Raw genomic sequence first — 22,355 nt, forward strand, 5'->3', positions numbered from 1 at the left:
GACTTGGTCCCACCTCTGCGATTTATTATCAAGACTCGCAACACAGTTGCACGTATCCCGCCTCTTCTTTACTTTTTAAAATTTCATCCAATGGCTAAAATGTTTTTTTTCCGCTTTTCTAAAATTGAATTTTGCTTGAATTTAGTAACAGGTTAGCTAATCGTTGTTATTAGCCTCCTGTTCCAGTTGAAAGAAATTTTAAAAATGCATCTGTTAAGCTGATATCTCAGGTACACTCAGGTCAGCTAAGTGCTAATTCGTTGCTTTGTAAAAGTAAGGTTACCAATGACTCACTGCTAGAGATTGGAAGTGGAAATAAACTCACCCGTTTCACTCTTTCCTGTCAACCATAGTGCTCGTGCAGACATCCGCTGTTCAGTCTGTGTCACACAATTAGCATTATAGAGGGTGGATATTGTTACATTAATCCAGCACAGCATTATTAGCTAACCGCCCCACCTCCACACACATCAACCATGTCACGGTTTGAGGCCAGATTTGCCATTTCAGACATTTAAAGGCTGCTCTGTTCCCACTTCGCCTCCATCAGTCATTACAAAGGCTTTGTACCGCAGAGCTGGCAGGGTGAAATCCATTTATTATCCAGCGTGACTTCATGTCAATCCATGTTTTACATTGAATTCTTAACACATTCTCTGTTATTATTATCATTATTATTATTATCATTATTATTTGTAAGCATGCCAAGCTAAATCTTTAGCTAATAGCCTGAGTAGGTAACGTGAACACTTTGTTCAAAAGACTGAGCTGAGGTTGTAATTATAGGCATCTATAAGATGCGATATTCAGTGCTATTGGTGCATGTGCTCATGCATTGGATGTGTAGTCCAGAGAAGCCTCCTCCTGCAGTAAATCTCCATGAATCCCCATGAGAGAAGTATAACTATTAGTCACGATTGGCTCTTCTGACAGCCCCTTGTACCCTTGTGGGCATGCTTTGTTAAGTGTGTGTATGTGCATGTCTGCTTTAGTAAATGTGATGTGCTTTGACAGGGCCATAAATTTCAGCTTTAATTAGATTTTGCCCTTTTCCTACCTCACTCACTCCGTAATTCAGGCCTACCATCGGCAGAGTGGGGGAGAGCTCAACAGACACATTAACTGCCACATCAGACGCACTCTCCTCCTGTTGCTGCCGCACACACACTCAAACACATTGGGGCTCTCAATTTATGCAGTGTTACTCAGTTGATTTAATTCCATCCAAAGCAGATTTCACTTATCAGACAAACAGCAAATGCTGGTTCACAGAGTGACATCAATCTATGTAATTTGAGGCCACTTCTCTATTGAGCTGGAGGGTTTGGGGTTGTTTTTTTGTTTTTTTGCAAAATTGAGTTACATTAAACACAGCAGGGACTCTTTCTTGTAACTCATCCTTTCCGTTCTCTTTAACCTCGTAATCGCACTCTTAAAGTTACCAGAAAGATGGCTTTGTCAATGAAGATGAAGCCTGTTGTGTCAGCAGTACATCACCAGCATCAAGCTTAAACTTGTTAAGCATGTTTGCAATGTGCATGAGTATAGCTACCTGCTCACTTTATAGTATGTGCATGTCTCTGTTTTTCATAAAGGTCTTGTGTCTGGACACTCATTAAATTGTGTGTACGTGTTATATGTGCACCTGCTGTTTGATGCTGATTGCATACAGCATGTAGCATGTGAGGGAAAATATTTGTGTCAAAACACAGGAAGTGGAAATCACTGTTGGATCTTTGAACATTATATTACCTACACATGCAGCAGTGTGTGTGCTAGTAGCATATGTCCTAGGTTGTGTGCATGAATATTTACCAATTTCTTGCCTTTCTCTTGTTTTGCATTGAGACTTGAGTGCTGGTGTCTAGCATGAAAACCGCCCAATAGGAGACTGCAGCACACTGTGCATTCCCCTTATAGGTGCTTTTGTGTGTGCACGGATGATTGCACTGGAGAAACAGCATGTCATTAGAATGCAGAGCATGTGTTCATTTGCCGATATATTGCTGTGTATGATGTGGACTTAAAGGTGGGGGGAAGGGAGTCGTACGCGCGCGCGCTGGACACGTAGTACACGGTCACGTGACGCCGAGCCGGGTTCTCCTGCTTGCTCTGCCGTCTCTAGCTGTGGCGTAGTGAAGACAAAAATGGTGGCGGTGGAGTATGGATGCTTCGCGATCGCATACGTCACTGATGAGCTCCCGTCACTGCTGCCAGAGATGCTTGTCGTGTTAGGGCTCTACATGCAGCAAATTAGTGTTTGAGAAAGAGGCACAGAGGTGGAGAAAGGAGGAAGGAGCAGAGGTTAACTCTGCTTGAAGCAAAAGGAAAGAAATTGCCCTGTTGGAAATCAGAGGACAGATCAAGGGCATTCAGTGCTATATAAATGCACTCAGAGAAGTAGATGTGGTAGCCTTTGAGCTATCAGGGTCTTTTTTTTCATCACCTTTATGCTGCCCACTCAGCTGCCCATGTTCCCACATTAGTCATGGTGTTTTCCTCGCTGATGGTCCCTCGGGGATGATAAATTTTTATTGGAGGGGAATGAATGCAGCCCTCCTCGTCATCTAACAAATTACTGCTGATGTAACGGTCCAACACCGGTTTGTGTGGTAAGCAGCAGCTCGTGCCACACAGTGTTCAGCAGTCCGATATGAAGACAAACAACGCACAGCGCAGGCTGTAAATCTTCCCCCGTGCCACGGGTGTGGCCAACCACTCCACGAAGCAGAGTCCCGCTGCCATGATGTTATTAGGGAGCAGCCGCAGAGCCAATTACTAAATGGATTTAGTAATCGGAGGGAGGGACAGAGTATGATTGAATGTGAGGCAGACTTGTTTGTGGGTGTTCCACTCATGATAAAGACATGTGGCAGTTCTTCAAACACTGCAGTTTTTAGTCAAACATTTCAAAGACTAGAGAGGTGATATGTTTTTATCCACCCTGCATCCTGGTTAAACAGGTCAACCACTGGAGATGTTTCCATTTAACCCAGCCTGTATTTATCATGGTTCTGGCAGTTGGCCCATTTTACGAGCGCTCTATAAATGACTTTAATGCCGTTACTGTTTAAGGTAGAAAAAAACTGTTTGGGGAGAAGCTGAGCTTTACAGGATTGTTGGGGTATCAAAGTAGCATTTTTTTTCAGCCTGAGTTATAAAATGAGGCCAGATGTCCTGTATGATACTTCTGTGATAAAGGGTTAAACAAGAGGAAACTAGTCTAGTAAGAAAATAGAAATCCACCAGAATTGAGCAAAATCTAACAGACGTGTTAAACACTGTCAACACAAGACAAGATGTGTGGCACTTTGAAGCGTGCATAAATCATTTACAGCTAGCACATCCACACGTGAGCGCAGAATACTTTTGTCAAGTGCTTATACGGCACTTTGCTCTGACGCAGCCTGCGTGAAGTACAACAGCTGATCCGTGGATCAAAGTACTGCAGAACCATCAAGCTGTCGTCTGTGTTAGCTTCCACCTTACTCGTTTGTAACTTCCCCTCAGAGTGTGTGAGAGCTGCAGCAGTGAGTAGTGGCGAGTGACTGGATAACATGTTAGATCTGACATGTATCTGATCCTGTGCTTTCATTTAACCAACTAAGTATGCCGAGAAGTCGCACACATCCCTCACATAAACTGAAGTGTAGTACCCTGCCTGCAGTGATCATTCTCTTTGATTCACATTTAGATAAGGTTTAGATGAAATTTCATCCAGGTTATGAATCATGGAGCCTCAAGGTGCTCATTTCCTGCTGCAGAGCAGTGTGACACCTGCATTGCTTAGGGCTACCCTACTGCAACCTTTGTCTTAAATAAAAACACCTTATTAAAGGAACAAGCGCTCTAAGGAGCAGAGCTCTGATCAGGTTCATTTAATGGAGGGGTTATCTTGCCTCTTTAATTATCACAGCATCATACTTTAATTTATCTGCTTGTCTTTGGAGAAGGAAGCTCGTCTCCAACGTAGATGGCCGTCTGTGCTGCAGGGAAGATGTCTGCCTGCACGGCTGCTTTGCTCCTGATTACTCATTTGCCTCCCCCTTTTGTCGATCTCATTATTTAAATCATAGCCCCGAATCCCGTTGGATCGCAACAAAGCACCACCAGCAGGCAGCCATGTTTTTGCACACAGCAATCCTTTCTCAGCTGAAGTGTCGTCAGTGATCCTCGGGCGTCTTTAAGTATATTTTACAGCGCGCCTGTAGCAATGAGAGTCATCTGATTTTTCAGCTTCGGTCCATTTCTCGGTGTCGCGTTGAACAATTTGCTTTAGCCCCAATTTATAGTGTTTCTCTGAGCGAGGCCTGTGGTGGGATGAGAACAATAAACAAAGCTTCTTTCCCTTAGCACAAGCTGCCCTTTGAGTTAAATGTAGGCGCATCATTTAAAGACTACAATGAGTCCTGCAGTCTTCTCAGTCATTTGGCTGACAAGAGAGCTTAATTACAGAAGCAAACATCACCGTGTTTAGGCTTCGTCACCACAAGCCAAGTTGTGGTAAACTAATCTTGGAACACACAAGATCTAATTCTACTGTGAGATGGAGTCTTACAATACTGTGGATGTGGAGACGGCCATGTTTAACAATGAGGAAGGAAATCATGGTAATAAATAATCAAAACCAGTGCAAGAACAAAAGAACATAAACACAAGTAAAGAAATACTGATCCAAGTAAATTGGACTGAGAGCCAGTAGATACGCATTACAACTCAACAGAAATCTCCTTCACTGTCTCTGTCTCCATCTCCGTCGCGCCTCCTTCTTTTTCAGTGACCTGGTTAATTTCCAGCGCTCTTTAAAGTCCTCCTGCCTTTTTGGATTATCCACATTCCTTTTATCAGGCAGATTACTATGAATGCTCCCTCTGAATATCCCATTAGCATACTTCATCTCTAATGCCAGTCTCTATCTCTTAATTCTCCCCATTCTCTTTTCCCTGTAATTCCCATCTTTCACTCTCTAATTCAGACATCATCTTTTTTTTGTCCTGAAGAACAGATTCTAAATTTGAGAGCTTAAAATCTTAGTATCTTACTCACTAAGGCGGGATTTTACAGTTGAGATGTGGCTTTTACGCTGCCTCCATAGCAAAATTCACAGCAAACGCACTAGAACGTGAGCAACATTAACTCCCAGATTTAGCAGAAAACAGTCGGCGTCAGACATGCTAAAACAATGAATCACAGCTCAGAATGATCAGCACGATCCTGACATGATCCAGCAGCCTCACTATTAGTAACACACCTTCACTGCCCCAGAGCTTGCATGATGTGAATCAACTGCAAAAGCTTCTTTAAACCTCTGAGTTCACCACACCCTTATCAGGTTTTCACTCTCATTTCATGTTGCCACACTGTATTCCCGTACATTTGCCAGGCTGTGAATAGCACACGCTACTTCCTCGCCTTTATGAAGTGAGCGTGCCTTTAACATAGCCCGTGCTTCCAGCTGAGGGGAGGGGTGGTGCTGGTGCTGCTGGATTTGGAAGAGTTATATTTGTTCTCCTTTCAGTATTAAAGATTAACATGGTCCCAGGCATCTTCACTCTCCCTCCACCTCCCTCCCGCTGCCTGTTCTCTTTCTGCCAGTATTAACTCAATTCTTTATTTAGAAACAGGCAGTTAGTGTAGCGTGGGCCCGAGAGACTGCACACCACAGCCCTGTCAGGACTACTAGATGTAGGTTACTTCGCTCAGACGTGACATAGGAGCCAGCATCTAGGCCAGGAGAGCCAGAGCAGGCAGAGCTGACGCACGCTGCCCCAAAGAATCACCCCCATGTGAGGAGGGAAGTGGGCAAGGAGGGATCAACTGGGGTCAGTGTGCCTCTCTGGGGCCGCTCTGACTCACCTTCAACAACTTGATTGTCCCTGGAGGAGTTTGTCATGGACTTGGAGTCAAAGTTTGCTTTCATACTAGTCCAGTGGTACTTCTGAGTAAAAGAAACTCATAAAATATGTATGTGGGGTAATCAGGTTGTTAGTTCTTAACTGTTGCAAATCTGCAACGTCTGCCTGGAGAGGGTTAATTGGCACTTTTAGGTTGGTGTCACGTGTTTTCTGACTGCTCCAAAGTTTTTGTCCTGCATCTATAAAAAAAAAAAAAACAAATGAAATGAATTTGTGCCAAAGCACCTCAGGGGCTGCCCTGATGGTGCATTACTAGTGTGCCTTTTGAAAATCCTTACAAAAACTGACAGGGAACTAATGTAAAGGCTTTTAAATCAGTACTCAGGCACCTCTGAATCATTCATGTCTACCCTCCTGTCCTTAAGAGGTAAGTCTCAATAGGTGTCTACCTTATGTGAACCCGTTGACTCATTGAATTTAGCGTTGCTGCAACAGCTAATCAGGTCAGTGCGTTGGCTATTTGCACATGCTTTAATTTATTATTACAGAAGATGTTTGCACTACTCTGCACTTCATTTTTAAAATAGATGGCTAGCCTTTGTTGTCTAGAAAGATTGCAAATCAGCCATTATATATTGCTTTCATTATTAATATTATGTATGTTTAATGTTAGTGTTGTGAGCTATGCAAGCATTGTTGCTTGTGTGTGCTCTTTCTTAAGTACCCTTTAGCAGTAGAAGTGTCTGCTGCTGACATGTCAAGCTCTTGCTCGCTGTCAGAGCCGTTCTGAAGCACTCGGAGCACAGGGTTGATCAGCACACAGTCAGGGTGAGACTTGATGTTTGCCCCAAGATGTGGGTGACTTTAAAAACTCAAATGCTTGAGTCACTTTCAGTTAATCTCCATTCCCTGAGTTCTGTAACCAGGGGATTCACTGTCTGTTAAATTCATTTCACTGTCGGTCTCATTCGTGATTTGGACATATTGTGTAGTGCAGCTTAGTATTTGCTAACCCTTCTTCTCTGTTATGTCTCTTCAGGCCTACAACCGGCACAACTTCATCCCCTCGTCCTGCCACGGGCTCATCTCGGCCACCTACTAGCAGCAACGCCAAGAGCTCCCCTGCTACAACCAAACCTGCCACTCCTAAAACTCCCTCTGCCGCCGCCAAGCCGGCTACCCCCAAACCAACCTCCACTACCCCCTCTGGTGGCAAACCTCCATCTCAAACATCCAAAACCACAACCCTTGTGAAAAAAGGTAAGGAAAAAGAAATGAGAAAAGAAACACAATAGCATTTGATACCAATTAATAGCAAGTATTATGACTAGTAACACAAAAGAAAAAGATGTTTTTAAGATGCCAGTGATGAATAAAGCTCTGGATGATGGGTACTTCCATAGTTTTGGGCTAACAACTGACACCCCTTGATTAAAAATAAATAAATAAATGAATGAAAAAGCAGATCTGGAAAAGTTGTGATGGGGTGCTAGTCTGTACAGAAGCCTGCTCGTCGCATTTTGCACCAGCTGCAGAGGAAATAGGACTACCTGTAACAAAACAAGAGTCGAGATGATGTTTCTGACAAACGTTTTCCATGCACTAGTAGGTAAACACAGGGGTGAATAATCGTTTTGATAAAAGCTCTGCACTAAATACAGATGAGCGTTAATTAACGTCATTAGTAACACCTGTGTTTCCCTGCTGTGCGCTGGGAAAATGGACTTCTGAATGAGTGTTTATTCAGGGACGGTGTGTTAAAGGTCTTTGTCTGTGTTACTGGGACAAAAGGGAAAATAAATAACCACAAAGAGAAAATGAACAATACAACTACTGTTAGCATCAGCTGTCAGCCCACCACTGGCAGCTGTGCCTTTTAAACCAAAGACAAAGAGGTTTTGGAGCAGTAGCAGAGCTGAATATTAAGACTTCATTCATGTTTTGGGTCAAATGCATGACATTGTCACTGCCACTTTAGGCATCCACAAGTCTGATCACCAGGTTTTAAATCGAAGGTACAGCTGGATGTCATCGGTGTAAGAGTGGTAGGAGATCATCTGTTAACATATCATGGAGTGGAGATAGAGAAGTACTGTAGGAGTACATTTTAACTACACACATATGCATGCACATGAAAGGCGTCACACTTCTTAGTCTTAAATAAATAAGTAAATTGTACCGTACAGACTGTAATTATCAGGAATGGAGCGGCCACTGCAAAATATTCCTCATCCTGTGGACAGACTCCAAGCAGCACCAGTCTGGTTAGAGTGGCCCTCCAGCAGAACTCTAGAGCAAAACAAGACATTGAATTCTGGCTTTGAAACAGGATCAGAGACACTGATACTCGTCACAGCAACCTGTACAGTCTGCCCTCCTGTGACAAAACAGGCTGGTGAGCAGTGGCTGAACTTTAAAAACAGGAGTGAAGTGTTGTCCAAAGTAAAGTGATCACATCATTTCCTCAGATGGATGTAAAAATAAAACATTAAAACATAAAATGTGTTTATGTCTGCCCGCTCTAGTATGTTATAATTATGTGTAAGACTGATATGTGTTTTATGGGTCTGAGATCTCACAATAAATGAATAAATTAATTAATTTCAATTTTATATTCCATATATTTGGCCTGATTACAGTGTTAACTACAGAAAACTCAGTGGTGACTTTGAAGGGATCAATAAAACGTTGTTTGTCTGCTTCCTGTTTACAAGGGGTTGCCATAGCAGATGGATCCACCTGTTTGATTTAGCAGATTTTTATAGGGGATATTCTTCCTGACACAACCCTTCTAAGGTTTTTTCTTCTGGGTCTTGACTGTACATTATGCAAATGTGTTAAACATTACACTGTGGGTTTAATCATCAATGATGTGTTTTAATTTTCTACAATATCACATTGTTAAACCACCCCTTGTGTGCTTTTGTGCGTTTTTTCTAGATGTCACCAAACCCTCCACGCCAGCAGCCAAAAAGCCTGCAGACTCCCCCCTTACTCGCCCTTCTTCTACAACGAAGTCGGCAAAATCCGAGACTTCCAAGTCCGCTTCAAAATCAGAGGTCACTGCCAAAAAGCCTGCTACTAACAAGCCAGCAGACACCAAAACACCTAACCGCCCCAAAACACAAGAAAGCAAGCCTACACCAGCTAAGACTCCTGGCTCCAAAACCAAGACCTCCAGCCCCAAGAAAACTGTGGGAAGCAGCACACCAACTCCTGTTAAACGCGCCCCTAAAGCTGCCACAGCCGCTGAACCTGAAAAGGAAGTTGCCGCAGCTGTAGCTGCTGCAGCAGCGATTGCTGCCACAGCAGCTGTTATTGCTGTGCCAGAACAACCAGAGCCTCCTGCAGAACTAGCTGTGGAGCCATCCATTACAACTCCTGAAGAAAAATCAGCAGAGCTCACACCAGAACCAGAACTAGTCTGTGCACCAGTGGCTGAATCAGTTTGTGAACCAAAACTAGAACCCGCACGGGAATCCATACCAGAACCCGCCAGGGAACCTACACCAGAACCTGCAAGAGAACCCACACCAGAGCCTGTCAGGGAATCCACTCCAGTATCTGTAAGAGAACCCACACCAGAGCCTGTCAGGGAACCTACACTAGAACCTGCAAGAGAACCCACACCAGAGCCTGTTAGGGAACCCACTCCAGTATCTGTAAGAGAACCCACACCAGAGCCTGTCAGGGAACCTACACCAGAACCTGCAAGAGAACCCACACCAGAGCCTGTCAGGGAACCTACACCAGAACCTGCAAGAGAACCCACACCAGAACCTGTTAGGGAACCCACACCAGAACCTGCAAGGGAACCTACACCAGAACCTGTAAGAGAACTTACTCCAGAGCCTGTCAGGGAACCTTCACCAGAGCCCATAAGAGAACCAACACCAGAACCTGTACAAGAACTAATTTCACATCAAGAAGAAGAACCATCCCCCGAGGCATCTGTAGATCTCCTGTCTGACCCACCAGCAGAGGAGGAGGCAGAACCGGTCCATGAAGCAGTGTGTGGTGTTCAGCTCCCTGCACAGATAGATCCTTTCAAATTTGAGGAGCCTGCCAACGACTCCCTGGGTACTACAGTCATGTCTCCTCCTTGTTCCCCACAAGGCCCTGCTTCTCCTGTCAGAGACCAACAGAATGCCTACTCTCTCCTGGGCACCCATGTCCACTCTGATCCCTGGAACATAAACCAAAGCCCAAGCAGTATGATGAACTTCCAGAGAGAAGAGGAACAGTGCCAGCAGTTTGAGGCTCAGGAGACACAAGAGGAGGAAGAGGACGAAGAGCAGGAAGAAGAAGAGAAGGAAAACTTGTTTATGCATACCCCCGCAGCTCCCGAGGCCTTTAATAACACAGTGCAACCTCACTTATTGGGTGCCTCCCCTCTGGATGATTTCAGCCCCAGAGGCCTGATCTCTCCTCATGAAAAGGAGGAGGCCGTGGAAAAGGCTGATGAGGAAATCAACGAGGATGATGATGAGGAAGAGGATGATGATGATGAAGAACAAAGGAGACTGGGCTATCAGCCTTCGTCTTTGATCACTGACATGAGCACGTCTCAGCCCTCTGACGACTTCCAAGTGCGCTCCTCTGCCTTTGGAGGTTCAACAGGGTGGCACGGTGACGACTTGCTGTCTGGGATGGACTCCGAGGATGTGAGCAGCTGCACCAGCAGCCGACAGCAGGGGGTCTCAGACCTTAGTAGCACCCAGCATACCGCAATTCTAGAGGGCACCCAGAGTTCAGATGCCCTGGTTGACACTAGCCTCCGTGGTTCTGAGGGAGATGGTAACCTCATGGGTTCTCCCAATGTGGAAACCCTAGCCAATGAAGAAGAGGACGAGGATGATGAGGATGAGCGGGTGGACGATATGGATTTGAGCTCTGAGAGGGTAGACGAACACCATAAAGTTTTCCAGGAGCAAGGGCAAGATGAGGAAGAGGATGAAGACGTGGAAATGCGCAGTGAAGGAGTGATGGAGAGCTGTGAGAATGAGGATGACTTTAATGAGGAGGCACATTTAGATAACCTCAATCAATCGGGTCCTCCGCCCTCCATCCCTGCATCCTCCTGGGGCCAGACCAACCCCTTCTGTGATACCTGGGCTCAGCCAGCCTCACTGCTCTCCGTCTCCTCCTCCAGCCCTGTGTCCGACCACGGTGCTGCTGAGTCTGAAGCGCCCACCCAGTCTCCTGCCCAGGCATGTTTGGACGTCAGCGCCCCATCCTTTGCTCCTGAGATGGAGCAAGAAACCAACCTTCATCAGTCATCATATGAGGAGACGAAGGGCTCAGTTCTTGCAGAGGCTCCCACCCTACTTGCTGCCCCACCTGTAGGCATGTCCCAGTCCAGCACTCTAAGCGGCACGGCTCTGGCAGCCCAGAGCAGCAGCGAGACAAGCACACCAGAGGAACTCCGTGACTATGACAGCAGCTCTGGAGTCGAGTCCCGCTCTGACAAGCAGCAGACCCCAGTGCCTGCTTCGGTTCAGCCTGACATGGAGCAGGATCTCGGTATTCACTTAGAAAAAGGCGACGGAGAAGAGGAGGAAGCCGAGACGCTCCCCGCCGACGAGGTCCTGGGCACCGGACCCCCAACTGCTCCTGCATCCGCCCCTTCTTCCCCTTCCACCTCGGGAGACGAGGCCAGCGATACAGAAGGGGAGATGCAAATAAATGACCCTGAAGCACCCATGATGGTAGATGAAAGTGCCGGGTTTGAGAGTCCTCCTCAGACGTGTAGCCTGCCCGCTCTCGAGGAGGACGAAGAGGCTGGGGACACACCAGCTGGGGAGGGTGAGGAGGATGGGGGCGGGGCCACCCCTCAGTCAGCCAATTCTGTAGCGTCTTACGGCTTCGACTGCACTACATCCAACTCCAACGCCCACTCCATGGCTGAGAGCTGCGGGAAGAGCCCTGGAATCTTCTCCTTGGAAAATGAGGAGCAGCTGCCAGAGGAGGCCAAAGACCCCTCCCTCATCAAGGAGCTGACGCTGCCACCAGCTGCCACCTCTGCCCTTGCAGAGGACCTGCTGGGCAGATCTGTGGATCTGATGCCTTTGGGTCACCCGGAGGACAACCATCCCAGTCTAGATGACCACCACTACATGCTGGGAGGGAAGATTGCAGCAGACCAGCTGAAGGACATCGATCCAGTCGAGGCCGAGGAATCTGGAGGCACCGGCGACAACCAGGCATCCTACTACTCTACCATATCTGATAAGACTGATAGTTTTCTGGCAGGTAACGTATAAGTCCCTCCTGTTACCCCCCGGAATGCACCTTTTCCCTGCAACCCTCCCCCTTTTACCTGTTTTCTTCTTTTGTTTTCTCTCCAATTGGGTTAGATGGTTAGAAGAAGAAAAAAAAAGGAGAGCAAGATTGTAGGAAAAAAGATTTTAAAAAAATGAACAAAGGAGAAGGAAAAAAAATGACTGTAGCAATTTTTAAATGAAGCCTCCCTCTTTCATACTGTTATGGTCACGGTTATGAGTGTATGGCTTAACTCCATTTTTCTAGTAGGATGTTCTTTTTAAGTAACCCTGCTTATTCTGTAGCCCCTGATGGGGTATTGACTGATTGGTCCAATGTGACTGAGCTTTTAAACCGAAAAAAGGAAAAGGAAAAAAAAAAGACAACACACAGACGGAATAATATGGACTCATTGTGTATTTATCCTACTGTTTTTACCAATCAAATGTCAATGATTTTTGTTGTTGTTTTGTATTTGCTTATTTTTTGGGGTTTTTTTGTTTTGTTTTGGTTTCTGTTAAAACCTGGTCCTCCCCTTCCCTGTGTACACACACTCCATGTTCAACAGCACCATAGCGATAGTCGCTTTTTTCTTTTATTTGTTTGTCTTCTGCTTTCAAGACTTTTAGCTATCAAAATAAAGGCTAGATATTAACACAGCAGGTTTCATTTTGCCGTTACGGATTAGTTGAAGTAGGTGTGTGTGCGGGGGGGGCGGTCAATAGATTGCAGTTGGTGACGCTTTTAATGTGTGCTTCAAGAGGTTCTACTGCTCTTTGCATAGGTTGTTAAGGTATATAACGTGCAGTCACGTACGGTATGTGTTTCAGGCGTTTGGTTAAGTGGCTTCAAGCTTCGAGCCTCAGTTAGCAGATCATTTGTGTTCCAAGAAGAGACTAACGGCTAGCCTTTTTATTCGTGATGAGACGCTACATAAGCTCCACATCACAGCTTTACACTCTCTGAAACCTTTTCATAGTGGGCGTTTGGTTTACTATTTCAACAGTATATTGCATGTTTAATTAACAAAGACTCTGTACTACCTGGAAATTTGCAACAATTCTACACTAGACATGATGTTCAGAAATGAATGGTTCACATTAGGTTATCTTTCAAAATTCCATTAAAACATCATTGCAAGGCATTTTTGTTCCTGTTTCCTTTTTTCCCTATGGATCCGAGCATGTCTGAACTCGTCTCCTTGTGTTTGTGTTTGTGTGTGTGTGTGTGTGTGTGTGTGTGTGTGTGTTTATGCAACAGTATTTCCCAAGTGGCGTCTCTTATTCTTCGCCATGGGAACTGCTGTTAAACAGGAAGTGATGTGGCCATTGTTCAATGGTGTTGTCTAGATGGAATTTTGGTCAAAGTAAAAAGGCGATCCAAGATCTTCAGCACGCTTACACCTTTGTCAACTTTTCAGATCTGCCAACACAATGTTCAGCGCACTCTCTCTCTCTGACACTCTCTCTCACTTAAGGTTCTTGTAAACAAACAAAGCTGTTCTGTGAGAGACGCATTTGTCACACCTCAAAAACATTTAAATGGATCTATTATGATTTTCCGTCACATACACACTGTCACACACTGGTGGATGTTCACATTAAACATGGCCACAGTATTAAGTATGGTCAGTAGAAGCATTCTAAATACTCTGTTTCAGATAGTTTTCTACTCCTAGAGCTGTATAATAACCTCAAAATATACTTTTCCTTAATATGACCTTAATATGTTCACGTCAGGCTTACAGCTCTGACTTGGCACAGAAGCCCCACCGAAAAGCAGCAGCCAATCAGAAGAAGGTCAGCTTAATGGGACTCCTACACTACAAACAAGCATTTAAGAAGATCGCTTAAAGTTCCTCTTCCTCCTCGTCTTTGCACAAGCACATTGCTACACTTCTTGTCACATTGCCACCATCAGTTGTCACAGCTGTAGTAGCAGATTGTACCCATTGTTTCACAAAGATAAAGGGGCCCAGGCATGAATTCATCGGGCTACCAGTGCTCAAAAACTGTACAGAACACATTTAGCATCATTTCTGATTATTCTCCCTCCTGCAGTAATGCACAACGGGGGGGGGGGCGTCTCTGCTCTTTATTTACATACATGCCAAGAAGCCCCCCACCTCCAGAAAAACCACTTATGATGAACATGACATTAAGTCAGCCGTGATATAAACTGGGGAGGTGGAATGGAGGTGGGCTGCAAAGAAGCTTGCAGGTATAAAACAGTTGGATGACTCGTGCTGCTTAAAATGCAGGTCCTGTTTGAGTTTAGCCAATCAGATGCGCAGAAGGGCATGAGGTGAATCTGCATCCTCGTTCGCTACATATGCAGATATAAATAGTACCATCTCCTCTCTGGTCTGGCCTCGTGCTCTTCCTTGAAACCCTGACCGGAACATACCCCACAGCACACACACTGACACAGCTGTAGCTTAGATGTCTCTAAAATACCAGCTTTTGTCATTTCCTAAACACTAAATTTACATTCATGAGACCATGAACGACTTGATTCAGGTTTGTGCTTCCCTGACTTGGTGATTATACTTCAGTGATTATACCGTTTCTTCTACCGTACACTGAAGTTACTTTTCCACATGATTAAAACCACACATTATCTTGATATGATCAACTTCCTGTGATTATATTTTTTATCAGTTCTATCCCATGTGCCCGTTGTCTGTACTCTACTGTGAATCACATATATGACCACTGTCCTGCATGACAGACATCATGTTCCTGAGAATGACACCTCAAATGTGAGACTGGGATTTTGGTGCAGACTACTCAACCGAGTGAAACAAAGGTGTGACATTAGAGGAAACATGTTGCACTGAGTGTTGTGTGATGTGTTTCATTGTACCGGTTTGTAGCTGCGGTATTCAGCATCCTCTATCGCTTTTATTTTGGAAGCCCCTTCCCTTGTTTTTTGTTCCTTTTTTTTTGTTACACCTTTTTGCATTTGTGTCAGATCTCTCCTCCTTCCTGGCCCCTTGTTGTACCACCCGTTCTGTTTGATGCATGCATCTATAACGGATGCACCAAGTGATCTTGACTGTCCCACAGGAGATTGGAAGAGATATGAAGTGGATGAAGCTCACAGATGGCAAAAACACTCACAGGAAGACAACCAGAACCAGAACCACACTGCTGCAGCTCCCATAGCGAATGGTCACTACTTGGCAATGGTCCCGGGCAACAGGAGGCCCATTGATCCGACTCTTGCTGCCCATTTTGCCAAAATTGCTCCCCCTCCATCTTTGACCGTTGCTGCTGCTGATGGTCACGCTGGCGGAGAACAGCTGAAGAGGCTGGAGCAACACCAAGAAAAGCTGAGGGAGATGCAGCAGCGCCAGGTGCAGGAGAGGCAGAAGAGGCAGTGGCTGGAGGAAGAGCGTCTGAGGCTGGAGCAACAGAAGCAGCTGGAGAAGCAGCGCAGGGAGCTCCTCCAGCTGCAGCTGCAGCAGCAACAGCAGGAGCACCGCCACCGCAGGCAGGTCCTGCAGTGGCAGCTGGAGCTGGAGCAGCAGTACCGCATGCAGCAGAAACAGATCCAGCAGCAACAGCAGCTCAGGAGGAGCCCGACCGGAGTGATGCTCTCCCCTTCCTCGGGGCTCTGCACCATCTACGAAGCCATGGAAACCAGCGACGAGGAGGACGAAGCCAGAGGGGAGGTGAGAAGGAGGGGGCGGTCCCCCCACCGGCAGCAGCACCTGCGCCCGGTGCCCCCACAAGAACTGGAATGGAATAAGAAGGTGGACATGGTCCAGCAGCTCATCAACCAGACCATGGTGCTGTCTGGTGATACAGACTGCCCTCCGCTGCTCCTCCTCCCTGTGGGGACCGGGGGCACCCTAAGCCCCCTGGAGAGCAGCATGTGGCCCAGTTTGTTTCCCCAGTTCAGCCCTCCTACCGCTACAGTCACATCTGTCAGCAGCTACTCCCCAGACAGCCAGGGCAGCTCCCCAATCAGTGACTGGACTGTGGTCGAGGTGGAGACCCATCACTGAACAAGGGAGGCGGAGAAGCACATCAATAAATCGGTGCGAGGAACAGTTTCACATATTTATGAATATCTGTTTTTAATTTTTGGCACAGGGTTAGGTGAGAAGATTGATACGACTCTCACTGCTGTTCAGCTCAGTCGAGCCACAGTTATTCTAAGAAATTGAAATCTACTGGCAAAGATGGAGGGAAATGTATCCAAATAAGCTCACAAATAAATCTGTATGGAAGCAAAGCACAAAGACGACAACTGACCTTTATTTGATGGGGTTAAACGGTCCCCTCCTGTGTGATGAACTGCTGACACCAGGATTTGGTGTGGATTTCTGGAGGCTCTGAGTTCATGTGATGAGGTTCACCGATGGGAGGGGCTTGGAACACAAATAGGAGAGCTGCAGGAAGCATTTTCTACATACAGCCACACACCAGAGCCAAAAGGGTGATATTGATCTACTCGTCTAATGCTGTGCCAAAATCTCACGCTGTTATTCATGAGCAGCGTGCATCATACGACTGAACTCCTCTCACAGATCTGATCTGCTTAATTTAATGTGCCATCGTTAATGAAGCCATACGAGAATTTTACGGTTAAGCCGGATACTTGATTTAACCATAAGACCATACCAACCTGGTCTTCAACAGATGTCATTACTTGTAGTAGAACATATTCGCTGTAGATGACCCCATGTAATTGATTACTGTAACCCAGACATGCATACTGTCATACTGTCGCCTCACATTAGAGCATGTTCTCCTTACCAGAAGCACTTAACATCTGTCCTCAGCTGTCTTACTCTGAAATGCGCTGGATCTACTTTAGCAGCCCTGTTGTCTCTTGTGTCGTGTGGGTGCAGCGCTCCACGTTGTTGTCTCTTTTGTATCTAGACCAAACACTGGTCGCTCTCTCAAACGAGAGACTGAGCTATGACAAATTGCACTGGTTTTCTACCGTTGTTTATTCGCTGTTATGGTCTTTGCCAAAGTATTTATACAGGTAAGTAGTGTTGTGTTACATAGCCAGTACTGTTGATAGATGAATATTTTTTCTGGGCTTTTACATCTCCCCAAATCCCCATAGTGAAATACCTAAATCGGTGTATTGTGTCCCCCTACAAACACCAGTCTCTGCTCAGTGTTACTGTGACTATACTCGACAAGCAGGTTTTCATGGACTTAATAGAGCTGTCAGTCACGGAGGAAGAGGGAGGCGTTAAGGAGAAGAAGGGCGCTCCTTGTTCTGCTGTGAGGGGTGAGGGAAGGCGTACAAGGGTGCAGGGCTGGTTGGCGGGGGGAAGAGTTGTCCCCCCTCACACATTCCGAAGTTATAACCTCATTTCCTGGGTCACCCAGTGTTCAGGGAGTCTCCGAGGTTACAGATGACATCATGGTGGGGGGAGAAGAAGAGGAGATGCGGAGATGAGACAATGCACCCACTCTGAGGCTGTGGGGATTGGAGGGTGGAGGGCAGGCCAAGTACCAACCTCTATATTTCTTTTATTAAGTATATTAATATAGTCTGTGAAGAGTTTCTATATATTTCCCTTTGTTATCATATTTTTTAAAAGAGGTGTTTACTTGTATCAGTCAGGTAATGAGAACATAGCAGCCTGTCTGATATTTAAATGTGTTGAGTGAAGAGAAAAAAAGCACCTGTGTTTCTCTTTGTGTCTGCACAAGGTAGGTGATGTCTGTCTGGGATGATCGAAGTGAAGAAACACTGCCACCTGTTGACAGCACGTGTGGCACACTGACCCATTCTTCCACTTACACAGCCTGTGAATCTCTTGCAGTGACATCATTTAATTTGTGTTAAAGCTAATAGGCTTTTCCTTTATCTACTGCTACTGTAAGCAAAGTGCCCGTTTATATGATTCTGAAGTATCCTAAATGAATATTGTAAAAAGCAGATTATATTTCAAAGTGCATACAGAATATAGTTTTCCAAAAATATTTGTACTACAGCTGGACTATGCATGTGTTATGTGGCCTCTGCTGTCGTATGCTGCTTTCTATCATATCATTAAGAGTTTGTTTTTTCTGAAAAGACCAACATACAAGCAAGCGTAACTAGTGCATGTGTGATTAGACTTATATGTGCACCTTTATTGTCAAAGTACAGTCTACTCCGCCTCAAGCCACTTTACACAGATATTTTTGTGTACCTTTGCTATTGAATTTCATATGAATCTATACAAAATTGCTGTTTACATTCTCAGTATTTTGATATTCAGTGTGCGAGTGATCGTCATCCTCTTCTTTAGTACTGGAGAAGCTTTCTTTGTTGTGCCAGTGTTCCAGATCATTTTAAAGTATAAAATGTCAAAACTTTTATGCTTTCAATAGTAAATAAAACTGCTTTAAATCAATTGGTTATAGTCTTGTTTTAAAATTCACGTCATTTGAAAAACAAACAATTTTAAAAAAGATGTAAATGAGAAGCAGCTACTCAAAAACACTGAGTCGGATTATTTTCATACAGAAGAGAAGAGGACCTTTGCTCGGGGTTACATGTGTACAGTAGCCAATGAGGGGTTAACTCAATGTACACTCACCAGCTGCTTTCCTCATTTAAGCATTGTTTAAACACTGCAGCCTAACTTAGTATTGTTTTTGACCATGCCCATCTCTTATGACCACAGTGTCACGAAGCTAAAATCGCCATAAACTGGTTTCTTGAACACAACAAGTCTCCACGGCCACCAAATCTCAATCCAATGGAGCATCTTTGGGATGAGGTGGAACATCACGGAAGTGCAACAGACAAATCTGTGCTGTGAAGTATTGAAGTGTTTCTGAAAACAAAAGGGAGTCCAACCCAGTACCTGAAGACTGTGTGTACACTGTAGATGGCACATATTACACATATGATTGCACTGCTTAGTGGAAAATATTGTTTTCCATAAAAATCCCAGGTCCAAATATCACCAGTTGTCTGTTCATACAGAAATCTGTATCACAAATAAAATCCAGTTCTACTCCTGCACTCTGAGCTCAGCCATAATCCATCCACAAAGACAGTGTGGGTGTACACAGTCTGCACTCACCCTGTATGTCTCCCTCAGCCGTCTGTTGGGTTTGTTAGACCAAGGTGAGTGAACTCGCTGTGTCATCAAACCCTTTTATAGTTTGTAGTTCTTTAAAGTTGTTTCCATTGTATTTTAAATGTTGCCTCTACTCAGCTACATTTCAGATGCAAAATCACACTTTTTTTCACTACATATCTAAAGTTCAGTAAGTTTGCAGATTAACATGTCAATAAATACATACAGTACGACCTCATTAACTTCTAAACAGAAATAACTATATTTGCTATCTTTTTAATAGGAGTTTTGTTTTGCTGGTATAGTCTGGACCCATTTCGCATCCCGATGGGAGTGATCGCTTTTCTAGGATGCCTGCCATTAATATGACATAAGCGGTTTCTGAAATTACACAAAATGACACAATAAGTAACCATGTCACACATAGCTGGATGGTGTAGTGGCATCTTTGGAACAACAGGTCGAGGTTTGAATCCAGCAAGTCTACCTCACAACATGAGCTACAGTGTGTAACATAAGCTGTGGCGGCGAACACATCAACTAACCTTAACAACGTCTGTGTCAGGTATGTGACAATATAGTGAGATATAGAGGACAATATGGACATAATGATCCACGTGTTACGATTACCACAAGGATCACTGTTGCCTTCACCCTCTACAATTTTTCTAGTTGAACATCCTTTAGCATGCAGGGTCAGAGGTCACATTATTCTCTGAGAGCTGACAGCATAGCTTGACATGGCAGAAAAACACACAGAACAGCATAAATAATAAAAAACCACGCTGGCCTGGTTATTTGGTCCTAAATAAAAAGCGGCATATATACAAAACTGTACTCTTTGGGTACCTGATTAAAAATGTTCACTCACAAAGTGTGCATTGTGGTTCATTCATAATAATGTAATGCATGAATAAGAAAGAGGTTCAAAGTTTTTCTTCCTTCTGTCTTGACTGAGGAGATTTGGCTGCACAGTGGTCATATTGTTGCTGCAGTGACATCAAATTCGCAATTCATCATTCATCTACAGCTGTAGTGTTCAGGGTAAGCAGCCCAGTCTTCCCCTCTGGCATGATTTGGCAATGGCACCAGGAGCTGTTTGATCCTGTAGAAGAGAAGGAATGCAATACACTGGTAATACATAAATAAACATAAATGAACTGATAGTTCCTTTATAGCAGCTTAAAGGGCCATTACACTGATTTTATAAGAAGAAGAGACATCATCAGTTGATTTTAACTCAGGCCTACACAGTAAGCTGCAGTGCACAAATTCAACAGATCCACACTTCATACAGTCACACACTGACTGTATGAAGTTTAGTGTTCCTACAACCAGGTTAGCACGGTGATGCGTTCAAATGTGATCAACAGGTCTCACATGAAAGCAGGAGGGCGCTCGGCTGCCGCAACGGTCTGCGCCTCTTTCCAGCTGCGTCAAGCTGACCAAAGAAGTCCGCAATAACAGCAGATCCAGGCTGTGCTGGTTTCAAAATAAAATCCCACACGACTTCGCTGCCAAATTAAAGCGTTTGATGGGGGGATTATTTATTAACTACTGGGACATACAATTCGAAATAAATGCCGTATGCTCCCACAAGAGCTCAAACAGTGATATCTCCTCTTTAGTGTGTTTATGCCGCTGTGTTTAATAGAAGTGGGAGAATCGATCCAAATATTGATAGTATTGGTATCAGCGCTGGTAATGGCATCGGATTGATACTAGCGTAGTAGGATCGATACTTTGTCTCTATCCTCTAACTTCGGTATGTGGCCCACTGGATTATGTTGAACACATTTATTTTTGGAAATAAAATAAAATAAAAAACTTAAACACGCACTGTGAAAAATGTCTGAGCCTTTTTGTGTTGACTGTCACCTCTATTTTATTTATAGCCCGGAGCAGAAAGGTTAAGTGTTTCAGAGACAAACATACCAGGTTTTCAAAATACACAATAAGCTGAACGGTGTATTGCGTTAACTATTTATTTACTTGGTGTCAGATCTGTACCACAAATAGCAGTAAAGCACAGCATTAGTGTTTAATGCAGTACTGTCTGTCCTGTGTGACTGGTCTGTTATGTGTACTATTCATTCTCCCTGTGTACTCAGACTACTGACTTCCTGTTCTGTGGTAAGTTGGTTAAAAATAAATAAACGCTTGTTTTAATGGTTTAAAAACGATTCTGTGCGTATGCTCCAGTTTCTATACAAATATCACCGTGAGTGTGGCAGCTATAGAAAGTCTCCACACGGTTATTTTAACCTAAAGTTTTGTAAGAACCAAATTTCTTTTGCATTCCGTGCACTGTGCGTGTTATCGCCGATGCGTACTTTATTTTGAAGGTCAGAGCAGGAAGTCCCATTTTTATATTCTCTGTATTCCTTCAGCGCTTGTGTTCCCTACCCAGCAGCAACAGTAACCGGCTCCCAGCTTCCCGCAGAGCCGAGCCGGAGCGCATCGCTTCGGGGAGAAGATGGCCTCTGTTTGCTCCAGGCAGCAGAGCTGGGTGTTTCAGTGAATCCTGGCGGGTGTTGGGTTTCCTCACAGGGCTTTCCTCCCCTGACGATGAGAAGGATCCCCGCAGCAGCGCTCTCCCTCACACTACTCCAGGACAGCCCGCACTGTCTGCGTGATGCAGCCCGGAGTCCGAGAGTTAACGTCCTGCTACCAGGAGGTGATGGTCTGCCCCTCTCTCCACTGTCCACCTGCTTCTCTATCGTTTTTCCAGACGTTACCATGTTAGCATTTTATTCACCCACCTTCCCCACATCAGACTGCGCCTTTACACGGATTATTTTTTTAAACTTATTATTATTTTTACAGGACTTCCAACGTTGGACTCTTTGCATTTATCCACTGGTGCTGCAATGATCCGAGGGCTGTAAAGTAAGACAAACGGTAGCAGAAGTCATCTCATTTGTCGCTGGCATGATGGCCAATCTCAGTGAGCTACAAGTGAGTTTCCAACTTTTCCCTGCTTGCTGTGTGAAAGCTGCTGTGTGCATGCACATATGTGTTTTTAGCTGACTCCCATCACTACAAGCTCGCTGTATGTGTGGCGTCTGTGATAGCAAACATTACCTTAATGTTTTTGATGCCTGATGATGAATTTGCTGGGGTACATCCACAGAGTTGAGATTTATAAAAGGCACATTTCCCAAAAAAAAAAAGTGTACCAGGTAATGCCC

The 22,355-nt window shown here is 44.8% G+C and overlaps 2 protein-coding genes across 2 annotated transcripts in view; both read left to right on the plus strand.

Annotated features, from left to right (window-relative positions):
• Positions 1-13,253, plus strand: part of prr36b (proline rich 36b) — a 35,635-nt gene extending 22,382 nt beyond the window's left edge. The window contains exons 4-5 of the mRNA XM_085351370.1: positions 6,895-7,115; positions 8,796-13,253. Coding sequence (XP_085207496.1) covers positions 6,895-7,115; positions 8,796-12,118 — 3,544 coding nt within the window. The 3' untranslated portion in view covers positions 12,119-13,253. The remainder of the gene's footprint in view (positions 1-6,894; positions 7,116-8,795) is intronic.
• A 1,882-nt stretch (positions 13,254-15,135) lies between these two features.
• LOC146633200 (uncharacterized) lies at positions 15,136-16,128 on the plus strand. Its single transcript, XM_085351375.1, has one exon. The coding sequence runs from the start codon at positions 15,136-15,138 to the stop codon at positions 16,126-16,128; it is 993 nt and encodes a 330-aa protein (XP_085207501.1).
• Positions 16,129-22,355: the final 6,227 nt, after the last annotated feature.

This window comes from Diplotaxodon limnothrissa, linkage group LG4, assembly GCF_057381915.1.
Source record: "Diplotaxodon limnothrissa isolate DT_005_m linkage group LG4, D_limnothrissa_male_GT1.1, whole genome shotgun sequence".
Lineage (NCBI taxonomy): Eukaryota > Metazoa > Chordata > Actinopteri > Cichliformes > Cichlidae > Diplotaxodon > Diplotaxodon limnothrissa.

Bases quoted from the DNA above. Each gene is read 5' to 3' on its own strand.
- LOC146633200 (XM_085351375.1), top strand. From the start codon at position 15,136: ATGCATGCATCTATAACGGATGCACCAAGTGATCTTGACTGTCCCACA.